We start from the raw sequence: 20,466 nt of genomic DNA, 5'->3' as shown, positions 1-20,466 counted from the left end.
ATATATATATATATATATATATATATATATATATATATATATAGTATAAGCGGGTGTATCATTTATAATCTCCAACCATGATAATGGACAAAGCTAAAGAGGGTTAAAAGCGAAACTTTGCACTTAGCAAATATAAGAAGGGGACATCTTTGCACGTAAATAGAAACACTTAAGAACAGTGTTGTCAAATCAACATAAATTATGTTTTTTTTAATGGCGCTACGTCAGATTATTAAATATTTTAAATTAATATGTTAAACGAAAGCTTAAAGTACCACATTTATTATTAAGTCTTGCAAACTAAGGATATTATAATATCACTAACATCCAAACTTTGGGAACCTCTATCACACAGGTAGCACAAGAGTGGTGGACAGGATAGTGAAAATCGAAAGTACCTTACTGTTGAAAACCATAATCATAGTATGACATGTTTTGGATAAACAGAAACGAAGTTATTATAAGTTGAGAATTTAAATTTGTTCGAAAGGTTTTATATCGTAAACATGCTTAGATAAGTAACATATGTAGTTACTTGCATGGTTTTCAATGGACGTACAAAATTCTATTACCGTTTACAGCACTTTGATATCTCAAACTGTTCTCGAAATATGATAAATATTGTCTAAGTTCGCAACACTGCTGAAAATAGAGTTTTTTTTAGAAAATATTTAATATGATTGTTCTTTTCCTTCTTTTTATAGCATTACATCAATAGCTTTCAATATCACAATAGTCACAACAAGTTCTCGCAATTACATGATTTAAGAAGTGGCAGTGTTGCAAACTTCAGCATTGCTTTTCATATCTTCGAAACTATTTGAAATATCGAAGTGCTGCAACGGAAATATGATTTTTCCCCAATTGCAAACCACGTAGGTATTTACATCTTACATTTATCTAAGCACTTTTTTTGATTTTCAAACAAAAATAAAAATTGTCAAGCCCTTGTAACCTCATTCCTATTCATTCATACCAATAATAACAAGTCACACAGATATCATGGTATCCAATGCTAAGGTACTTTCGATGTCCATTATTCTGTCCATCTCCATTGTGCTGCATGTGTGATAGAGGCTTCCAAAGTTTGCATATTTTTGATACTATAATATTGTTAGTTTGCAACACTGGATAATAAATGTAGTATTTTAAATTTTGGTTTGACATATTGATGAAATATGAAATAATCTGACATAACTTTTATTGAGTTGGCAACACTGTTTGTTGGATTTTCTGTTTAGTACATGCAAAGATGTCCCTCTCCTTATAGTTGCTTCGTGTATAGTTTTGTTTTTTACCCTCTTTTGGTTTCTCCACTATCACAGTTGGCCATTATAACATACATGATGCATTCTATATACAGTATAAGCACCAGCATCATATTCTAGAACGGTGATGGTCAAATGGCGGAACGCGGGTCGCATCTGGCCCAAGAATTAAAGTTGCAATTATGAAAATTGTTTTTACTGTGTTTCAACTGCGTGTACCTAGGTGCAATACGAAGTGTGTAGCTGGCCATTATAATATAACTAAATTGGGACTGATTTTTAACTATGAATATATATATTACGTTTAGGTTATAAAGTTCATTCTACAAGGTCGTTGGTACCGGGGCAGTTTTTTTAAAAAATTACAAATTTCATAGAGTTACATATATTTGTCGGTCGTTTTAATTGGCCCAGAGGTATGAAATAAGAAGCTGGATGTGGAGAACACAACAAATATTTTTTTAAAAATCTATCATTTATACACATTCAACGAATCATAATATCAAACGGAAAAGGAAACTAAAAAATATATCCGAATTTTTCTCTCCCCCGTTCTGGACCGCGGTGTGTTTCAAATTGACCTTCACTGTCCTAGATGATCCATTATTCAACATCTAGAATGTTCCACAAAAGTTCATTCTCAATCTGCAATGCGAAAATTAAATTAACTTTTAACTAGACCTGGGCACAATATGCTTCTCGTGCAGGCTTATAACAGGAAAGCAGTTCACAGGGAATCAAAGTTCACGTATTTCCCATAAAGGATCTCAAACAACGATCCTATTTCCGTAAACGTCATCATAATTCATTCACACTTATCATTAGCCGCTTCATCGTGTAATATATTGTTTCTTTCAGTTTCCATTTCGGAATATATGTCTATAGTTTGAAGAATGTGTGTGTTTGGATATAACTATTGTTCGTTCTCTTTTATAGGTTTGAGGAAGATTGAAATATTAACAAGGTCACACTGGCTGCAGTTGGGGTTCTTGAACGATAGCTGTGACGTGTGGTGCCACGCGTTCTGCGTGTGTTTAGACTGCTGGGCTGCTCGACTCCACCTGCTCTTGTTTAGATGAAGCAGAATGCAAGGTGTGAGAGTCTGCCACTCAGCAGCATGTAGCTGTCTCTCCCTTACTGTTGAGGGTCTCTATTCGGTTGGAAAATACACCGAACATTGCGTGACATACCAAACAGGAACCGCCACGAAAAAAGAAGTTTTCCTACAATCCCTCGCTTGGGAAATCAATGCTACTGTTTCACTTGCACGTCGTAATACACACGGTAGGGAATTTAGTCGTGCCCAGAGAGATGCTACCGATACTGTCCTAGAAGTGAGTTAGCTTTTTCTGTGGCTATTCTCGCTGATCTAGTGACTAGTGTGCGCGTCTTTGGCGCATGAGACTTCGCATTCGATTCCCGGTGGGAGAGGATCAATAAAGTAATGCAAATCTACTTTTACCTGTATATTTCGTTGTACATAGTCGCGCTGTTGCGCAAACCCAAAGGATGTTAATACAAATCAGTCAATTAACATTTCGCTCCTATATTAGGCATATTCAGAGACGCAAATACGCTAGTTGTCTCCGGGGCAAGAAATCGCCTTAGCGCCTCTCTGACCAACCAAACCAAAACGCTCCCCCAAATATTTCCCCAATTTTGCGTCCTTCAAACCCAGCGCCCGGGGCATAATCCCCGTTTGCCCCCTAGTTATGTATCTTGGCATATTTCAATTCAAAATTGAATATTTTGTATAACATCCCGCAATGTGGCTTCTATACTAAAGATACAGATGGAAGTTGTAAGTGAACTACACTGAAAGAATTAGGAAATTTCCATGAAAAAAAGAAAAAAAACTTGGGACTCACGAGAAAATTAACGTACATATCATAAGATTGCACGGATTGGGTTCAAACCAGCATTGCTTCTATTACAATTTCGCAAATTTCTCTTACAACATATCTCGTTGACAATCGTACTTCCAGCAATAGCGTTACACTTACTGGTGAATCAAACATGATATGAAAGACACATTCGGTTAGTCTGTGTATTTTCCTTGAAATAATAATTGAATAGTTTGATGTAATAAGGGTGTGAGTGAGTTTACGCACCTTTTTGCATCAAACGCATTTGTGACTTTTGCCATGCTTGTTTAATCTCCTAGTAACATTTCAATTCAATATCGGAATAAACTGCTGCATATTACATTGTTTTATCTAAAATAAATAAATAAATAAATAAAATAAATTAAATTAAATTTTCAACACCGTTTTTCTCCAATTGCATGTTTCATACTTACGCCCTTCTTGCATCAAACTCATCAATTATGATTCTTTAGTGCTATGAACCCTAATAAAATATATGATAATGTAACAGTTTCGTATCCCAGGATCGATTCCAGTATCTGTATCAAGCATACATAAATGCAAGTAAATCTATTGATTACGTGCTTTGTCAGATGCGCGGTTTTACAGAACGAGATTTACAGTTTAAAAGTGACAACCGCTGTAGAGTATTCGACGATCTTCCACAAGGAATTGAACCTGGGACCTCGTGTATCAAAGGTACCCACACTTTCCCGTAAAATCGATGACAATGGCGGCAGGTACATCTGGTATCTAGTACTGTGTAACAATTATTCTTGTATGTTGACTATCAGCCCATAAAAATACTTTAGCTGTCAAAGATGATTCCGAAGCAGTTTCTCAAGTTCGTATTAGAATAAAATTACTTTAAAAAATACACAAATTAGTTTAGAAGTTATTGATATATATAAATTAATTAAAGTCTTTCATAACTCATTCATGTGTTTATAATTCAATCTGACAATTAGACTAGGGATACCAACTGACTGGTATTTTGGTCACATTCAACTATACTTTCAAGGTTTAAAATACAGTTATTCCTCATATGTTTTGAGGATTGTAAGCATGTTCAAGTAATTATATTTTTCAGAGTTGCCAATCTAGATTCGACTTAGAACTCATGAAAATAAATTATGTCCAACAGTATTAGTTTGATTGAGGCTAAATTAATTGCCAACTCACTGAAACTATACTTAATCTTCAAATATATTTTGTTTCCTTCTTCTGCCATGTTTAGCATTTTCATGCAGAATTTTATACATGGAAGTACATTTAATCAATTTAATTGATGTGTGCTAATGAAATACGCTTTCATAAGGAGAAAATCTAATAACGCGTTGGAAAATATATTTACTTAATAAAATCAAGAATTATGTTAGTTTGCAGGTGAAATGTTAATGTCATTCAGGCAAAACAAAGCGTTCTCTTTTGTGGTAGGATTACGCTTGTATTTACAGTTGCGTTGTGTCAAACAAATTGGTGTGGACTTTGATCGATGGGTTTCCATAAAAGATATTCTACTAGAAGGTCTAGTGTAAACTCAACTTGCAAGCGCATTATTGCAGCTTAGGCAACTTTTGCCACCTCCGAATGTGCTTATGTATGTGTGTGAGTGTGTGTTGCTAACAGATAAGAACTTCACACATTATCCCACGAGTAGGATTACGCAATCTGTTGATAAGAGGTCAGGGTTTTAGTGTTTTCCGTAACATTATTGAATCTGCCAATCCGCTTCGATAGCTTTAGATTTATTGGCTGGTTTGCTACTTCACTAGTATACGTGTATAATATTTTAAAATAAGACCAGGCTCGAGTAAAAGTTATTTGATGTCACAACTTTTATTATGAAGTTATAAAGAGGAAAACAGCATTTAAATTCTCTCTAAGTAGGGTTCTTGCTTTCTAAACAAATAACTTCCACCCTTCTCTGAATTTCTTTATGAATGCGGCCTTCTTACAAAGCAAACACTAACCATACAAATTTAAACAGAAAAATGAACCAATCAGTCAACTGACAAGTATTCTGTTCTCATAAGTAGTGTTGATTCAATGGGACGAGATTTCGAGCTATTTCGTTTTTAAAAAAAGTGCCGTAAAAGTGCTTTCTCGTCTCGAAAAGTATCTCTCTCTCTATTGGAAGAGCTCTGCCTCGTCACTAAATTTCTGTCTCGTCTCGTCTTGCGAGCAACACTAATCATAAACAAAATGGCGATCCTTTTTTGGCAAACTCAGAAGCTTTTATATAATAAAAGACATCATTTAACCTCTTCGCCTTGATGTGACAACTATTTAACAGTATTTATATTGTTCTTCCCTCCCTGCTTCTTTTTCTATTATTCTTTCCCATATCATCTAATATGTCTTTCAGAAATCTTTCAGTTTTACGTCCCACTATTATGCCGGTTAGGCTAAAGAAGACGGTGATGATGATTAATGAATGAAATGGTGGAATGAGGAAAGTGGGAGGAAACGGGAGAACAACGAGAAAACCCACGCACACGGTCTTTGTCCACCACAAAGTTCACTTGGCGGGGGCTTACGTACCACGGTTATGCCGGTTAGGCTAAAGGAGACGGTGATGATGAGAGATGAATGAAATGGTGGAATGAAGAAAGTGGGGGAAGACGGGAGAACCCCGAGAAAACCCACGAAAACGGTGTTTGTCCACCACAAAGTCCACATGGCGCGAGCTAGGATCGAACCAGGGACCCCAAGCACCGGAGGTGAACGCTCTATCACCGAGCCACCGCGCCCCCACATTATGTTCCATCAGAGTAAACACTGTCAATAATAGCAAAGAATGGCATAGTTCTTAGCACTATAAAAGTAGTTTTCTTCGATTTTCAAGAAACTTACGAATTGGGAAATTATCCTCAAGTATGCCAATATATTCAGCTCAATCTCACCTATACAGGGTGTTTTAAAACAACACCGACAGCGTTTGTGAGGTGACTCCTGACACCAAGACAAAACAAAAAGTATAGACCAATTTGGGTGCACAAATGCTTACTTTCGGGGTTATAGGCTGCCGAAAACTTGAGAAATGAACTTTAAAGGTGCATAGGTTCAAAACTATGCACCCTACCGCAGTCGGATCAAAACTTCACTTAAGGACTAGTGTGTGCCCTATCCAAATATCTGTTTCAGAATCCTGCGGTACTTCCGCAACAATTTTTATTGAGGTTGGTGAGTACTTCAAATTATATGCCCGTAGACAAACTCTCTCCAAAAGTTTTTGCCTGAGTGCTTAGGATTCTGAAACATGTATTTTTTGGGTAGAGCACATATTAGTTCCTAAGTGAAGTCTTGACCCGACTACGGTAGGTCCAATAGTTTTGGAGCTATAGTCTTCTAAAATTCATTTTTTTTTTCATGTTTTCGGTAGCCTATAACTCCGAAAGCATTTGTGCACCCAGGTTGGTCTATATAGCTTATAGCGCATTAACCACACTACTTACCGCAATCTTAGTAATGCCATGGATGAGTGTGTACTTCAATATCAGGTTCACCTTTTTAGGTGGTGTGGTTCTCGTATAGCATCAATTTTTAGGTTTACAAAGAAATTCCTTTTTTCTCCATTTTCTCGAAAACTACGCGTAAGTTCTTATCATTTTGCTCTGCTTAATGGGATATATCCATTTGTGTATGTCTTATCCTTGGGCGGTTTGTTTTTCGTTAAATAATAATAAAAATATTCTTAAAATTTCGTTTCTTACAAGAAAACATTATTTTTAATAATAGATAATGGGTTTCTTTGTTTGAAATATATCATTGTCATAATGAGGAACGTGTCACTTAATATAATGAAATAAAAATAAAATGAAGTCTCAACGGTTTACCTCCCACGTTTATGCTGGCTAGGCTAAAGGAAACAGTGATAATCAGAATTGAATGAAATGGTGGTATGAAGAAAATAGGAGAAAACAGAAGAACCCCCCCCAAAAAAATTCCACGCACGCGGAGTTTGTCCACCACGAAGTTCGCTTGACTCGAGCTGTTATCGAACCGAGGACCCCATACACCAAAGGTGGACACTCTACCACCGAGTCACCGCAGCCCGATTTAACACGATGATATTCTAAAATAATTTGTTTCTCTAAACAAATTTGCTCTAGATGATATTTATTGTTGTCAAGAGATTTAACAATTAGTAGATTGTTATGCATTTCTAATTAGTTTTGAGGTGTTTATTTTCTCACAAAATCTGATATGAAAAATGTTTGTAAACTCTTACACATCAATGGTGCTTAATATAATACATTTCCATCTACATAAAATGATATAAATTATTTAACGTAACCAAAATGCTAACTAACTTTAGTATTTTCTGACAATATCAGACATTATTCAAATGCCTTATGAGGAAAATGTTTTTAGCATGGTAAGATAAACATAAGTGAAAAATATGGTGCAGAAAAACCCAATATGTTCGATGGAGGACACTAGACGCTGTCAAAGCTAATGCATTGGGCGAGAGAACCAACCGACTCTACATATTAACACTTCCAAAATGAAGTCGTTTATCTTAATCAACAGAGCGGCCACATCGGTTGTATGCTAATTTCATCCATAAATTATTTTTTTTTTCTGGGAGCACATGATAAAACTCTTCTGGGAGAGAGATTAACGTTGCTAATAAAAGTAACAAAGAAACTTATATTGAACTAAAAAGTATCAATAGTTCTTAATATAATAAGATATTTATCATGTAAATAATCACACCTATCTGGAAATATTAAAAATAAGAAATGTAGTATATATCCTCATAAAACTGTACTTGGTAGGGGTGACAAGTTTTGAGAGACAACGCTGAATGCATTTTATTAGCATTCATTTGACCTTTTTAAGTTTAACGTTTAAAAGCCACTCAAATCTGTATCTTAAAATAAGAGCAGAACTTATGACCTATACCTTACGACTTGTCGTCGCCAAGAGAAAAGACAATTTGACAACTAGTAAATTTTGTTCTAAAATTTAAGAGTATGTTTAATTTCGTCACTATGATCATAGTTCAAAGCAGAAGTGTCTTCATATTTTGGAGCAGGTTGCCGTTCGTACTGGATTTGAGTTCGTTGTTCCTGTGTCCCGACATTAAGAAATAGACTTCTTTTTATTTTATATGTATCTAATTTGAGGTTGTTACTACTTATTGTTAATAAATACCTGCTACTTAATTTAATCCAACTTATTTGGAGATTTTAGTTAATGAGCTAATTTTATTGACACAGGCTATTTTCGGTTTCAAACTGTGTGAGGATGGTAACAGTGGCAATCGCGAAATCATTTCTGGAGATAGATGGGATCAGATAATTTTCAAAATCGAGTTCCTACTTGATTCTGCAGCGAGAGAATCGACTTTGGATTCACATTGGAATTAGTTGTCTGCATATTTTATATCCCCCTATTCTCCGTGTCTGCAATACAAAATGGATTACTGACAGACAATTTGTATTACATGTTAAGCTATTTTCGGTTTTCGTTGTTATTTTATGTATGTATTTTGTTCTTATTTCTCTTGTATCTTTTCCATAAGTAACACGAACTGAAAAACAACCTTCTACATTGTCCTCCGCCTTTGATTTATTTATTTATTTTATTTGTTTAACTACGTATGGTGCTTTAGAATATCCATATGCAATCCCAATGCTTTGCACTCTGACGCTTGCAACACGCAAGCACGAGTCTAGCTGAAAGCTACTGTCCAATCAAATGGGAGTATTATCAACAGATAAAAGTATAGCCTTATGTTTTTTTATTTGTATATTGCTATCCAATTGATTAAAATATATGTACCTCGAACTCACTGATGTGCGTCATTCGCTGAAGAAGTAACTTCATGATCTGTAGGTAGAAACTGCCATGCGTATCTTTCTAGAACAAATTTGAGGTGATTTACAGTTAGGCATCAAGAAAGGCAACCACTAAAGACTCCTTGCATGCATGCAAATTCTGTATGCAAATTTATTTCCTATTGGCTTCTCTAGACTCACTCATAATTGCCATTCCGTAGGCGAATCGTACTAAAAATATCATATTTTTTTCTTGGTAATTCATTATTTTCTTTTAAATCTAGCAAAGAAACCAGTATCGTGAGGAAGTCCTTGCAACTTGACGTACACTGTCTTTTCTGTTCAACATTCAGAGCGGTGGTATAAAACGAGCCTACAGCTTTTTAATCAAAATCTTGATGGATAATACGCCAAATGGTCTCTTTATTAATGCTGTGGATATTGTTGATTTCTTCGAGACTCAGTTAAATATCGTAAACACAAAAGTTCTTCAATGAGTCCAGAGTCTTTTCATCTCTTCGTATCTCTTCGTATCTCTCGTCGGCCTCCAGAGACCTTTTATCCTTACAAAAGAATCTGTGCCACTTAAATATGATTGTTCTAGGTAATATTTCATATTTGTAAGTCTTCTGAAGCAAGACATGAGTTTGCGTTGCTGATTTTCCCAATTTTACGCACAACTTCATTCCACTTCGTTCCACTATGCTGAAAACACGACCGAGTTACTTTACAATGTGTACCGTACCAATATGAGCTACTCTTTCTGACTGGGTCATGTTAGATTTGCTTCAATCACGCGCAGATATTTACTCAAACAGCAGCATCGTTCATGTGACGGGTAGCATCCTATGCTTGCAAAAAGTAAGCCCATACTTTCACTGCCGCACTGTATAATTCAGAAACCACAACCAAAAGCGTAAGCAGTACTAATTAAATACGAGAAGAGGAAAAGCGTACTTTATGCAGATGGTTATCAAAGTAATTGAAGCCTCTGTAGCTCTTAAGACTTAAGGTATGTGTGGTAGTGACGACGCCAGATGAGGACAAGTGCGGCGGCGTTCCTCTTGTGGATACGTCTGCCACCCAGACATGTTATGTTGTAAATATGACAAGTAATATAAAACCAACCTCTTCTTTATACAGAAAAACTGCTATCTCCTCATAAAGTCTCTGCCTTTCTGTTTGGCCCCCAAGAAATCAAAGTTGGTACTATGTCTTGTGTTAGGAGTAATACAGAGCATGTGTATATAGTGCCTGGTCGTTGTTGTATTTTGTGATTGTCTATAGTATGTCGAGTGTGGTAGAAAGGTTCTGGAGACTGAAGCGGGAATATGATTCTGATTTAAAATAAGAGATCTTATTTAGTTTCAAAAGGGTCCAATTGTTGATTGAGGGTTAGTTGGCGTAAGTGTACCTAAGGGCTCCAGAATGCATGACAAAACTACATCTGTGAAGAGTAACATCAGTAAAAAGGGTTGTCAGCAAGGACCGTAGAGCCTATGAGGTAAAAGTGACTGCCGAACTCCATCTGTATCTGAACCAGCCTGATGCGATAATCACAGATCCACGCGAGTTACATAACATGAATAATGCGGTTGGGTTTTAATTTCCAAACAGTTAATACCCGCTAACAGAGCTCAAATAAATTGTGTCAGAATATTTAAAGTGGATCCCTCATGATTGAAAATACGTAATATGGTCCCATAAATTCTCGTTCACCTTATTCCTAACAATAAGTATTTTTAATATATGTCATACGTACGAAGAAAATTGTATTCCGAATATTCTAATCTTTATCAGGAATAATAGTGATGGTTTTGTAAAGCTGTGGGTGGCAAATTCCTGGTGTTTCTGTAGGCCCTGTGTTTACTCTCACAGGATGAATTAATTATAGTAGAAATATTTGGTGACCACGTACATACTATGGTCCAGATGCTGTTTCCGGCAGTGATACCATCTTCCAAGACGATAATGTTCCAATTAATACTGCTGAAGATGTGGAGGCATGGATTTCTGAATATACGGGTAAACTACATCTAAGCAGGTAAGTTAGTTTCCTTTCAGGTGTTGCTATTATTTTGATAACTATTTGTATCTTATATCATTAAGCAATCAGCTTGAACACCCCGATCTAAAGTTGTACTTTTCAAACGGCACGATTTAGTAAATGTTTAAGGCTACATAATCGTTCTTAGTGGTTCGAGCTGAATTCCCTAGGTCTACACAGTCATCCAAAGTAAAGTAATTCGAAAGCACACTTATGAAATCAAAGGCGCACATTAGAACGATGAGAAAACACACATGAAATCTATCTTAGTTTTGGAGATTCTGAGTGTTATGTTAAAGAATTACAGATAATTAGGATCAAAGTTAGAGAGATTGAAATTCGTAATCTAGCAACGTATGTATCATACCTAATTATGCAGAAAGTACTCCCCGCAAATATAAGAAATATATTGCATTTTACACTGCATTGCATTTGATCTATCAAGCTGTTCGTAAGATATGAAAAAGAAGTATATAGTCAACTCCGTTTAAAGTTTCTTTTAACTTCATTGTACTTGTCACAACTCTTGATTTAGTACCATAGAATTGGAATAGTTCTTATTTGATTTAAGCAGCAGTGCAATGTTTATGGATATTTTTAATTACATTTTTATTTCTGTGTACATGTATCAAACCCATGTAAAATACAATCTTTCTCATATTCTTACAAGATGAGCATTATATAGGTTAATTTTTATGATACAGTAATTTTTTAAAAATAATCTATTTTTTTATTGTTTCACAAGTTTATAACTTTGAATCTACTTACTATTACCTTTAATTTGCTGTCATGACATTTAAATCATTAAAGGCTAGGATGGTTTACTTGTACGTTGTACTGTCATTTTCATTGGCGTTTTTACAACTGTAAAAGTGCTTTAAACCGAACGAACATTTGTAACACTTTAGTACCATTAGTTTGCAATATTAATTAACAGGACTTGTAGATTTTTGTTTTATGTAGATGCAATATATTAAATAAATTGACGAAATTCTATTTGAAAAAATGAACATTACTTTTGGTTGACAACACTAATTATTGGATTATGTTTCAGGATTCGTGGCGTTTTCTCTTTCTTTCTAGTTGGAGCTTAAATTGAACATACGGTATGTAATCTATTAATATAACTTTTTTTTTTTTTTTTTTTTTTTTTTGCAAATGGAACAATTTGTTTAATTTTCCTCTGTCCAATGTTTAGTAAAGGAAAAGCACGTAAAATAATTTTTAGAAATATGATCTAAGAATTAAACCGAACCGGAATCCCCCACTAAAACCCACGGACAGGGTGTTGCACCATTAGCTCGTATAATATGGAACCTAACGTACCAATCTTTCACACCAGAGTCAATTGTTCCTCAGAGAGGAATCTTTTTTGCATCCCCATCTTTCTGCTCTACTTTTCTTGTAACTCGCAACGAGTTTCTGTAGGTAACTCGTTGCTGCGTTCAAGATTTTGACTACTGATGACTATAGATTAAGATCGCCCATAATTGTCCCAAGTTTTCAACCAATAATCCCCAACGCCATCTAATTCCATACTTTTTTTTCAGTTATTCAAGAACTTCCTTATACATAACAATCCCTCAGATACCAATATCTATTAGCCTCATTAAAGCAAGATGATTGTGCACGTAATGTTATTTATTAGCATGACTCTTCATTGTTAGGAAGTGACGTGATGCACTGAAGAATTTGTCATTTAAAATTGTACAGTTAACGAAAGCTCGCGTCTGATAGATAGCTGCATGTGCTGTTAACAAAACGAAAGGAAGATTGTTCATCAATCACTGTAGTACGACTCTTTCATATTGTTTTTACTGCGCCTACTATTCCCGATAATTAAATGTTGAATAATTTGTTCAATTTCCAATTACTATTATTTGTTTTCTCTGGGAAGCTTAAGTTATCAACCATCCTGTCATATTACTATCATTGTAGACTTATAACTTCTTTGTCACCAGAGCTGCTGTAGTTCGTATTATTGCAGAGCCTGTGGCAGTAGTTCCTCCAACACATTAATATTCTCACCAACTGTCAGATGCTAGCTTTGAATAACCACACAGTATAAGGAACTATTATTATGTTTCTTATTTTCTGCAACTAATAGAAATCGATTAAGCAAGTTTTATAACATTTCAGGATAGTGTTATTGCATCTTCATCGAAGTAAAAATGTAAAATATATATCGTAGTTTTAATCAAAGTTCACTATCTTAGTAAATTACGCCAGATTATAAGAATTACATCACTATTTACACACCTACTTGCGTCAGCTATCAGCTGTCAAATGCCGTTAGGCCTAACCCGCTGCAACTCATATACCCTGAGATATTGGATACTAACTAAAATTCCTATTAATTGTATTTACGTTAATATTTTGAATAATTTATTAAATAATAATAATAATAATTATTATTATTATTATTGTAATAATAATAATAATAATAATAATAATAATAATAATAATAATAATAATAATAAAAGTTAGAACAATAATGATTACAGGCACAATAAGGGAGAACCGTTTGGAATCAGCCCCTTTGCCTTCAAAGAAAGAAATGGAAAACAGGGAGAGAGGATATGTAGCGTCAGTATGTACTGAAGGTATGGTAGTGGTGAAATGGAATTACAACAAAACAGTGAACTTGGCGAGTAACAAAATCAAAACAAATCAATTAGCGAAAATTTCCAGGGTGGAGCAAAAAGGATAAGAAGAAAATAGAGATTCCTGTTCCACAGCAAGTAGCTATATACAATAAACATATGGGGGGGGGGGGGAATGGATTGTAGTGATCAGTTTCAAGCGTGTTATAGAGTGAGAATTCGGTCAAAGAAATGGTGGTGGCAGTTCTTTGCATGGTGTGTCAACGTCTCAGCTGTCAATGCCTGGCGAATATATCGCACTAGAGACAATATCTCGCTTCTCGACTTCATTAGGCAAGTAGTCTAGCAGCTTGCATTGCAGCATGGAACGCCGAGATCGATCTCCAGATCCCTCGGATCGTCTAAGAAAGTTCACACTGCTATCATATATGATCATGTGGACCACTGGACTATCAAAAGCAGTCAGAAGAATGCAAGATGTAGACTTTGTGGTGGAAGAACGACGTACATATGTGAGAAATGTGTTATTGCACTCCATCCTGACTGTTCCAAGCTGTATCATGTTGTATGAACTTGCAGTGAGAAAAAAAAAACTCGAAATCTAGAATTCGTGTGAACCTAAGTCGATTTTTGAACGCGAAATCCTTCAAAGTAAGTGCACTTTTCCGTTTACTTAGTATATAGTGAATACAAAACGCAAATAGGCTCAATAAGCGATCAACTGCAGTTACGCAGTTTTCGCACTCAGTAAAGACTGCGTATAACAAAGCAAAGACTGTGTAAAAATATTTTATCAAAAACACTTTATAGTGCAAAAAACTACAAAATCCTAGTAAGTCCTATAAAGAAAAATAGTTCATACATTTGCCGGGTGGCAGGAAATCCTGCCAGAGCTGTTCACTGTATTTTGGACATATTATGGACATTTTCTAAAGTCAAAATTACTTGTAATACATTTATTGGAACACAAAATCGAAGGAATAAATTAAATTTCAGCCAAATGTTAACTTTTTTTCTATCGGCATTAATGGGTTAAGGAAATCTAAAACACACTCGAAATATTTTCATATAGAATTTTTTTTTTAAATTTCGTCTGAAAAATCGCATCAATTTATAAATTTAGCTTATTACGTATACGTGGGTAAATAAATATGGATTTTATTTTAGTTTATAAAAGTAAAACAAACGCATTGTCAGAAAATGATTACTAATTTTATATGTGCATTCTTTATATTGCAATTATATTTGTATCATAACTGATCCATTAGCAAAGTGGAACTAGAAAGAAACCACGTGCTTCATCCCACACAGGTGTGTCTGTTCCACCTGATGGATTGTTTGTCTTAAATAATTTATCACATGTCTCGGAAAAAGGAAGCCTAGAAGTGTATTCAGTGCTATTACCGATATAACGTTTGGTTTCAATGCAGTTGGTTTAACAATATGACTTCCTATATGAAATGAGCATTAGAAAATGGTCATTATCCAGTATGTATTAAATGTGTAATGTTAAGAAATTGTTTAGAAAGGACAGTGCATGTATGTCCTTCAAGAATCCATTGCTATAAAACAAAAATGCAAACATCCCACGAAAAGGATGTTTTCCCAACATAACTCGTGTACGACGTAAGACGAACAAATCTGAGACTTGTTCATTCGAACAACATAAATTCATAAATTTTGTTATATGTTTATTATCATAAAGTCCACTGAAATTATTTCACTTGATTTACGCATTACGCAGAAGGACACACAATGGTGTACGGAAGAGGGTTTCGCTTTTTAACCCCTCCCCTGAAAAATATATTATGGAAATTAAATATATAATAAATATTTGCTCTATTAAGATATATACAAAAACTAATGTTGTCTTGAAAGGATATGAGATTGAGAGTTTCAACCCCTCCTAGATGATATTCTAGGTACGCCACTAAATACATACAGAACTTCGTACTAGATTTACACAAGGCAAATTGAGTATTCTCCAAATTGAGTCAATTTCAAAAAGTTAACCTTTCTTCATAGAAAAGAATTTCTCAGAAAACTTTCAGTATACGGAAGGAATTTGCAAATAAAGTAGTGGATAGAACTATCAACAATTATTAAAATGATTACCGAGGAGGTATAGAGTGAATACGAAACCAAACGATTATTAAAACTGACTTCATTAATAAATAATAGTTATACTTCATGGTCTTGTTGGTTTCTCACATCCATACACTACTAGTTATGGTTAGTAAAAAATAATAAACAAAACAAGATGATAACTATAAAGTGAGAAATCAATATATACAGGAAGTTTCTCCAAACATATGTTTCAAATCCAAGTCAGTATATTCATATATTCAAATTCTATATTTCTATATTCAAATTTGTTTATTTTTTTCTTTTTCATGAAAAGGAATTTGCACAACTGGAATGCACTATTTCCAATGTTGAAAGATTACTAACATTAAAAAAAATTACTTCAAATAATTGAAGTTGCTAGGAGCAGAAATAGTATATTGAGTAATAATAAATGATAATTTCAATTCAATAATAGCAAGTTACATTGCTTAAAGAATTAGCTCCAATTAATACAGACATACTAGATGATGAATTATCCTAGTAATTCTGTAGAAAATTGCTTTACACTATGTATTTTTTTTTCTTTTCATTTAATTTGGCTTTAAATATTCAATTACCACGTCTGATGAATTTCAATAGTAGAAAGTATTTTCTTGGAATATTACTAAAAAAAAAAAAAAAAAAAAAAGTTTCAGTCAAATCTAAAGTATGTTCAACCACATTTCTTTTCTGCTTATGGTGGAATAGCTTTCGCTAAATACGATTCAGGGCAAAATGAAATGTTGATAATTGTAAAAATTTACCCTAATATTTCAAAGTTTACGATTAGTATATTGCTACGCATATTAATAAAATGATTTGAACATTTAAACAATATATAGATAACAGTAAGTACGAGTTGCCCTACCTGTTAGCCACGTTGTAGCGAATGCAAAACAAATTTTTAGCACGGCCAGTTCATGTCTGAAAGCTGTCATATTTGCACGTTGAAAATCCGCAACGGTCGGAAAGTTTCAAACAAATTAACGGAAGAAATGATTACACGTTTTAATGGAAAGAAACTAGTTCATTTCGTAAAACTTTTGAATGGACAAAATATTTATTTTTTATTAGTATCTGTTTATTTGGATGCACTAAAACACATACACTGTTCTTTTATGTTTCATGTAAATTAAAACCACAATATTGGCGCCAACGCGAGCGAACAATCGATTTTATGATGAGGTGAACGAGGAATGACTGTTAGGTCCTCGCTTCTGAACGCGACAGGTGCCGTGACACGAAGTGGCAAGATATTCGAACATGCATTCTCCTCATAGCAGTCCGTATTGTGACGTCACGGGCGTCGATTGGTCTGTTAGCAAAAGGAGCGCGTGCGTATCACGACAAATAGATCTCCGTTAAAGGAAAAAAAGAATCTCCCGGTTTGTGTGTGGGGGATTAATACCATTCACATACAAACAGAAAAAGAAAAAGAATCACAAAGTTGGCTTGACACCCACGCATTTTCGAAAAAGCGGGAACTCCCAAAAGATATATGGAAAAACCTACACAAGGTTTCCAGTCTTGTCATTAAAATAATATTTCGACGGCATGGGTACTGCAATATTGTTATAAGGGTTCCCTGCTTTAACTCAAGATTTTATACAGTATGTGTCAGCGAAGATCATTTTTAATATAAACCATATATTTAATCACGTAAAAATTTGGTGTAGTACTTACGAACGTCGCTATAGAATAGAATGTCTTTCATATTGCAGATAGAATTCCGTTCTAAATTTTTTCTCTGCTATTAAAAATCCGGATATTTACATTTATTGCTTTGTTTTAAAAAAGATATCAACATAAAATGTCATAGGTTTGATTAAAACATTATTTATAGTAATGTTTGTATGCTAACTCAAAGGAATTATATGTGAAGTATTTAAAATAACTTATATAAATGATATAGGCATTTTACTGAGGATCCTTAATGTTTTATAAAGTGTGCAATTTTGCTTCCGCCGTTTTTTCCCCAAAATATGACGCTTTAATGGAACAAATTGCTTACCCAGGTATTATTCAAAGTAGTGCTCTCAACGGGTCGGGTCGGGTCGGGTTGAAGTCGGACCCGACCCGACCCGTGACCCGAATTGACTGACCCGACCCGACCCGTTTTAGAGCACTACGTCACGACACTGGGTGAACGTCAAAATGCACTCCCATTTGGAATTAAACCCGGACCACGTGTACTGAAGTACCTAAGTTAACCACTAGCTAGATCAAGCGGCGGATTTGCATGTGCATCTTACAAAGTACATTCGCGAAGTGTCCCCTCGGGGTTCGTGTAAAATTGATTCAAATGCAAAGTTCTCCGCGGCCCAATGCGTATTGTACTAATTTTAGCTACCCATACGGGTAATTTGCATACTTGTGAGCCTTTATATATCCGGAATTTAGTCAACAACTACTATAAAGCTCGGTCACAAAATTGCTTTCAGTTTCTTTAGATATAATTGGAGATGAATGTGGGTATATGCAAAACAAATAGGATCAAGTACTTCTTCTCTGACATGTGTTACCCATCCCTGCCGCCATCATGGATCCGCCATATTGGATTCAACTTTCAGTTTTTCAAATGGGAAAAGATGCATGTGATACATCAAATTCATATAAAATTTTCTCGAAAATTCATTGGTGTAGTTAATTTTAACGTAGCTTATACCGTTTGCAAAGTATTGCATGTTAAATATCAGGCACTTCACGAATGTTGAAAAAAAAAAATAGAAAATTGTGCTGTTCCCCGTGTGTATATGTAATCTTTAAAACGAAATATTTTATTGCTGACGAAATATTCCCTGAACGTAAATACATACATACACACAGACATAAATACGGAAATGGTAGGTCTTCACCCAAATCTGGTCGTATCTTCATTTACATTAGGCATTTTGACCGTAATAGAATACTTCCTTGTTATGATATAATATGAAAGTAATAACAATCACTCACAGAAAAGTAATAAGATTATAACACCAATATTGTAAAGAGTTTGTTTATACCTACATTCAGTGGCGTATTTACGATTTTGTTTCGGGGGCTTTGCAACATTATTTGTGGAAATGTTAACATTCTGCAAGATATTTCATTTACTTTAAGATAGTAAATAAAATTTTGGGGGCGGCTTAAGCCCGGTAGCCCTCTTTTAAACACGCCACTGCCTATAGTTTTCTTGCAGTTAGAAATTGTTTTGATTTGTCAACATCGTTACTTTAACTGATATTACTCTAAACTGTCTATTCGCGAAGTGCCTGGAGAGATTTAATATGTAATATCTTCCAAACGGTACAAGCCACGGTAAAATTAACTACACCTGTGGATTTCCAAGAAAATTCTACATGAATTTGATATATCACTTGCACCTATTCCCATTTGAGAAACCGAAAGTTAAATCCAATATGGCGGATCCAAGATGGCGACCGGGGTGAGTAACATATGTCAGAGAAGCCGTACTTGATGCAATTTGTTTTGCATATACCTACATTCATGTCCATTTACATCTAACGAAACTAAAAGCAATTTGTGTCCGAGCGTATAGTAATGTATGAATTCCGGATATACGAAGGCCCATAAATATGCAAATTACCCGTATGGGCCGCTAAAATTAGTACAACACGCATTGGGCTGCTGAGAACTTTGGATTTAAATTAATTTTACACGAATCCCGAGGGGACACTTCGCGAATGTATCTTGTTAGGCAATATTGGGCATTTTTGAGGTTTGGTTATTTCTTTTTATAACTGATACCATTGTCCGACGAGGGAGAAATTTATTTTATCTTGCTTTAGTTCTATGTGACGAAATTTTTCTTCAAGGCCAGTGTTTTCACCTGCTCGGAAGGCAGGGGGTCTTCTCGGAAGGCAGTAGCAAGAGTCTCTTGGCAGAGACAAAAGGAAATCGTTTAACTACAATGATAAGGGTTGAGGAAACGTGAGAACAACTGTGACTTTTTCCAACCCTTCAGCTTTCATCCCAAAATAGGTTCTTGTTATTCAGGGACCCGCGCCACTTTGATTTTTCTTTCTCGGTAATTAATACGTATTTTACAGTATATATAGTTGCAAGTAAGAAGATACATAATATGAATTTTGTAATTTAAAATTTAAAAATACAGTATCATAATTAATTATAAAGTATTAATTTTATTTCATCACTTTCAGCCCAACAAATGAAATTCAAACAATTCCCACTCTGGGTCTTGGTCATCAATACTGCGTCTAATTCTTTGTCTTGCACAGTCAAGTCTTGGTCCTGCATTTCGTAGTCTTGGTGGTCTTTCATGCTATACAAGAGCCAAGAATGCTCGCCTCATTGGTACAAATGAAGACCAAGTGTGATTTTGATTATGGTCTTTCATACTATACGGAAAGCAAGAAAATATGCTCATCGCTACTTGATGATCACCAAAACAAGGCCAAGAGCAAGATTACTATGCACTTCGTCTTGCATATCCAATCTTTATCTTGTTCTTGTATCGATGTTCTTGGACTTGGTAAAATAAAATGAAATATTCAGTTTAAGGTCCCTCGATTCTGCACCGAGGCTAAGGGATATGGTGACCATGAGAAATGAATGAAATGCTGGAATGAAGAAAGTGGGATAGAAACAGAAGAACCTCGAGAAAACCCACTACACGGCGTTTCTCCACTACAAAGCCCACTTAGCACAAGCTGGGATCGGACCATGGACACCATGCACCAGAGATGAATTTTCTACCACTGAGCCACCGCGGCTCTCCTTGGGCTTGGTCGCCCATATCCAATCTTTCTTTTGGCCTTGCTTAAACAA

At 35.1% G+C, this 20,466-nt stretch overlaps 1 protein-coding gene across 1 annotated transcript in view; it reads right to left on the bottom strand.

Annotated features, from left to right (window-relative positions):
* Positions 1-16,908, bottom strand: part of Ret (protein kinase receptor Ret oncogene) — a 707,216-nt gene extending 690,308 nt beyond the window's left edge. Inside the window, exon 1 of the mRNA XM_081728674.1 lies at positions 16,547-16,908. Within this exon, the coding sequence (XP_081584800.1) occupies positions 16,547-16,616 (70 nt within the window). The 5' untranslated portion in view covers positions 16,617-16,908. The remainder of the gene's footprint in view (positions 1-16,546) is intronic.
* Between the last annotated feature and the right edge of the window lie 3,558 nt (positions 16,909-20,466).

The sequence above is a fragment of the Thermobia domestica genome, chromosome 10 (genome assembly GCF_964235325.1).
Source record: "Thermobia domestica chromosome 10, izTheDome1.hap1.1, whole genome shotgun sequence".
In the NCBI taxonomy this organism is placed as follows: Eukaryota; Metazoa; Arthropoda; class Insecta; order Zygentoma; family Lepismatidae; genus Thermobia; species Thermobia domestica.
Note: the sequence above shows the minus strand (reverse complement) of the source record. Positions and strands in the feature narration are given on the sequence as shown.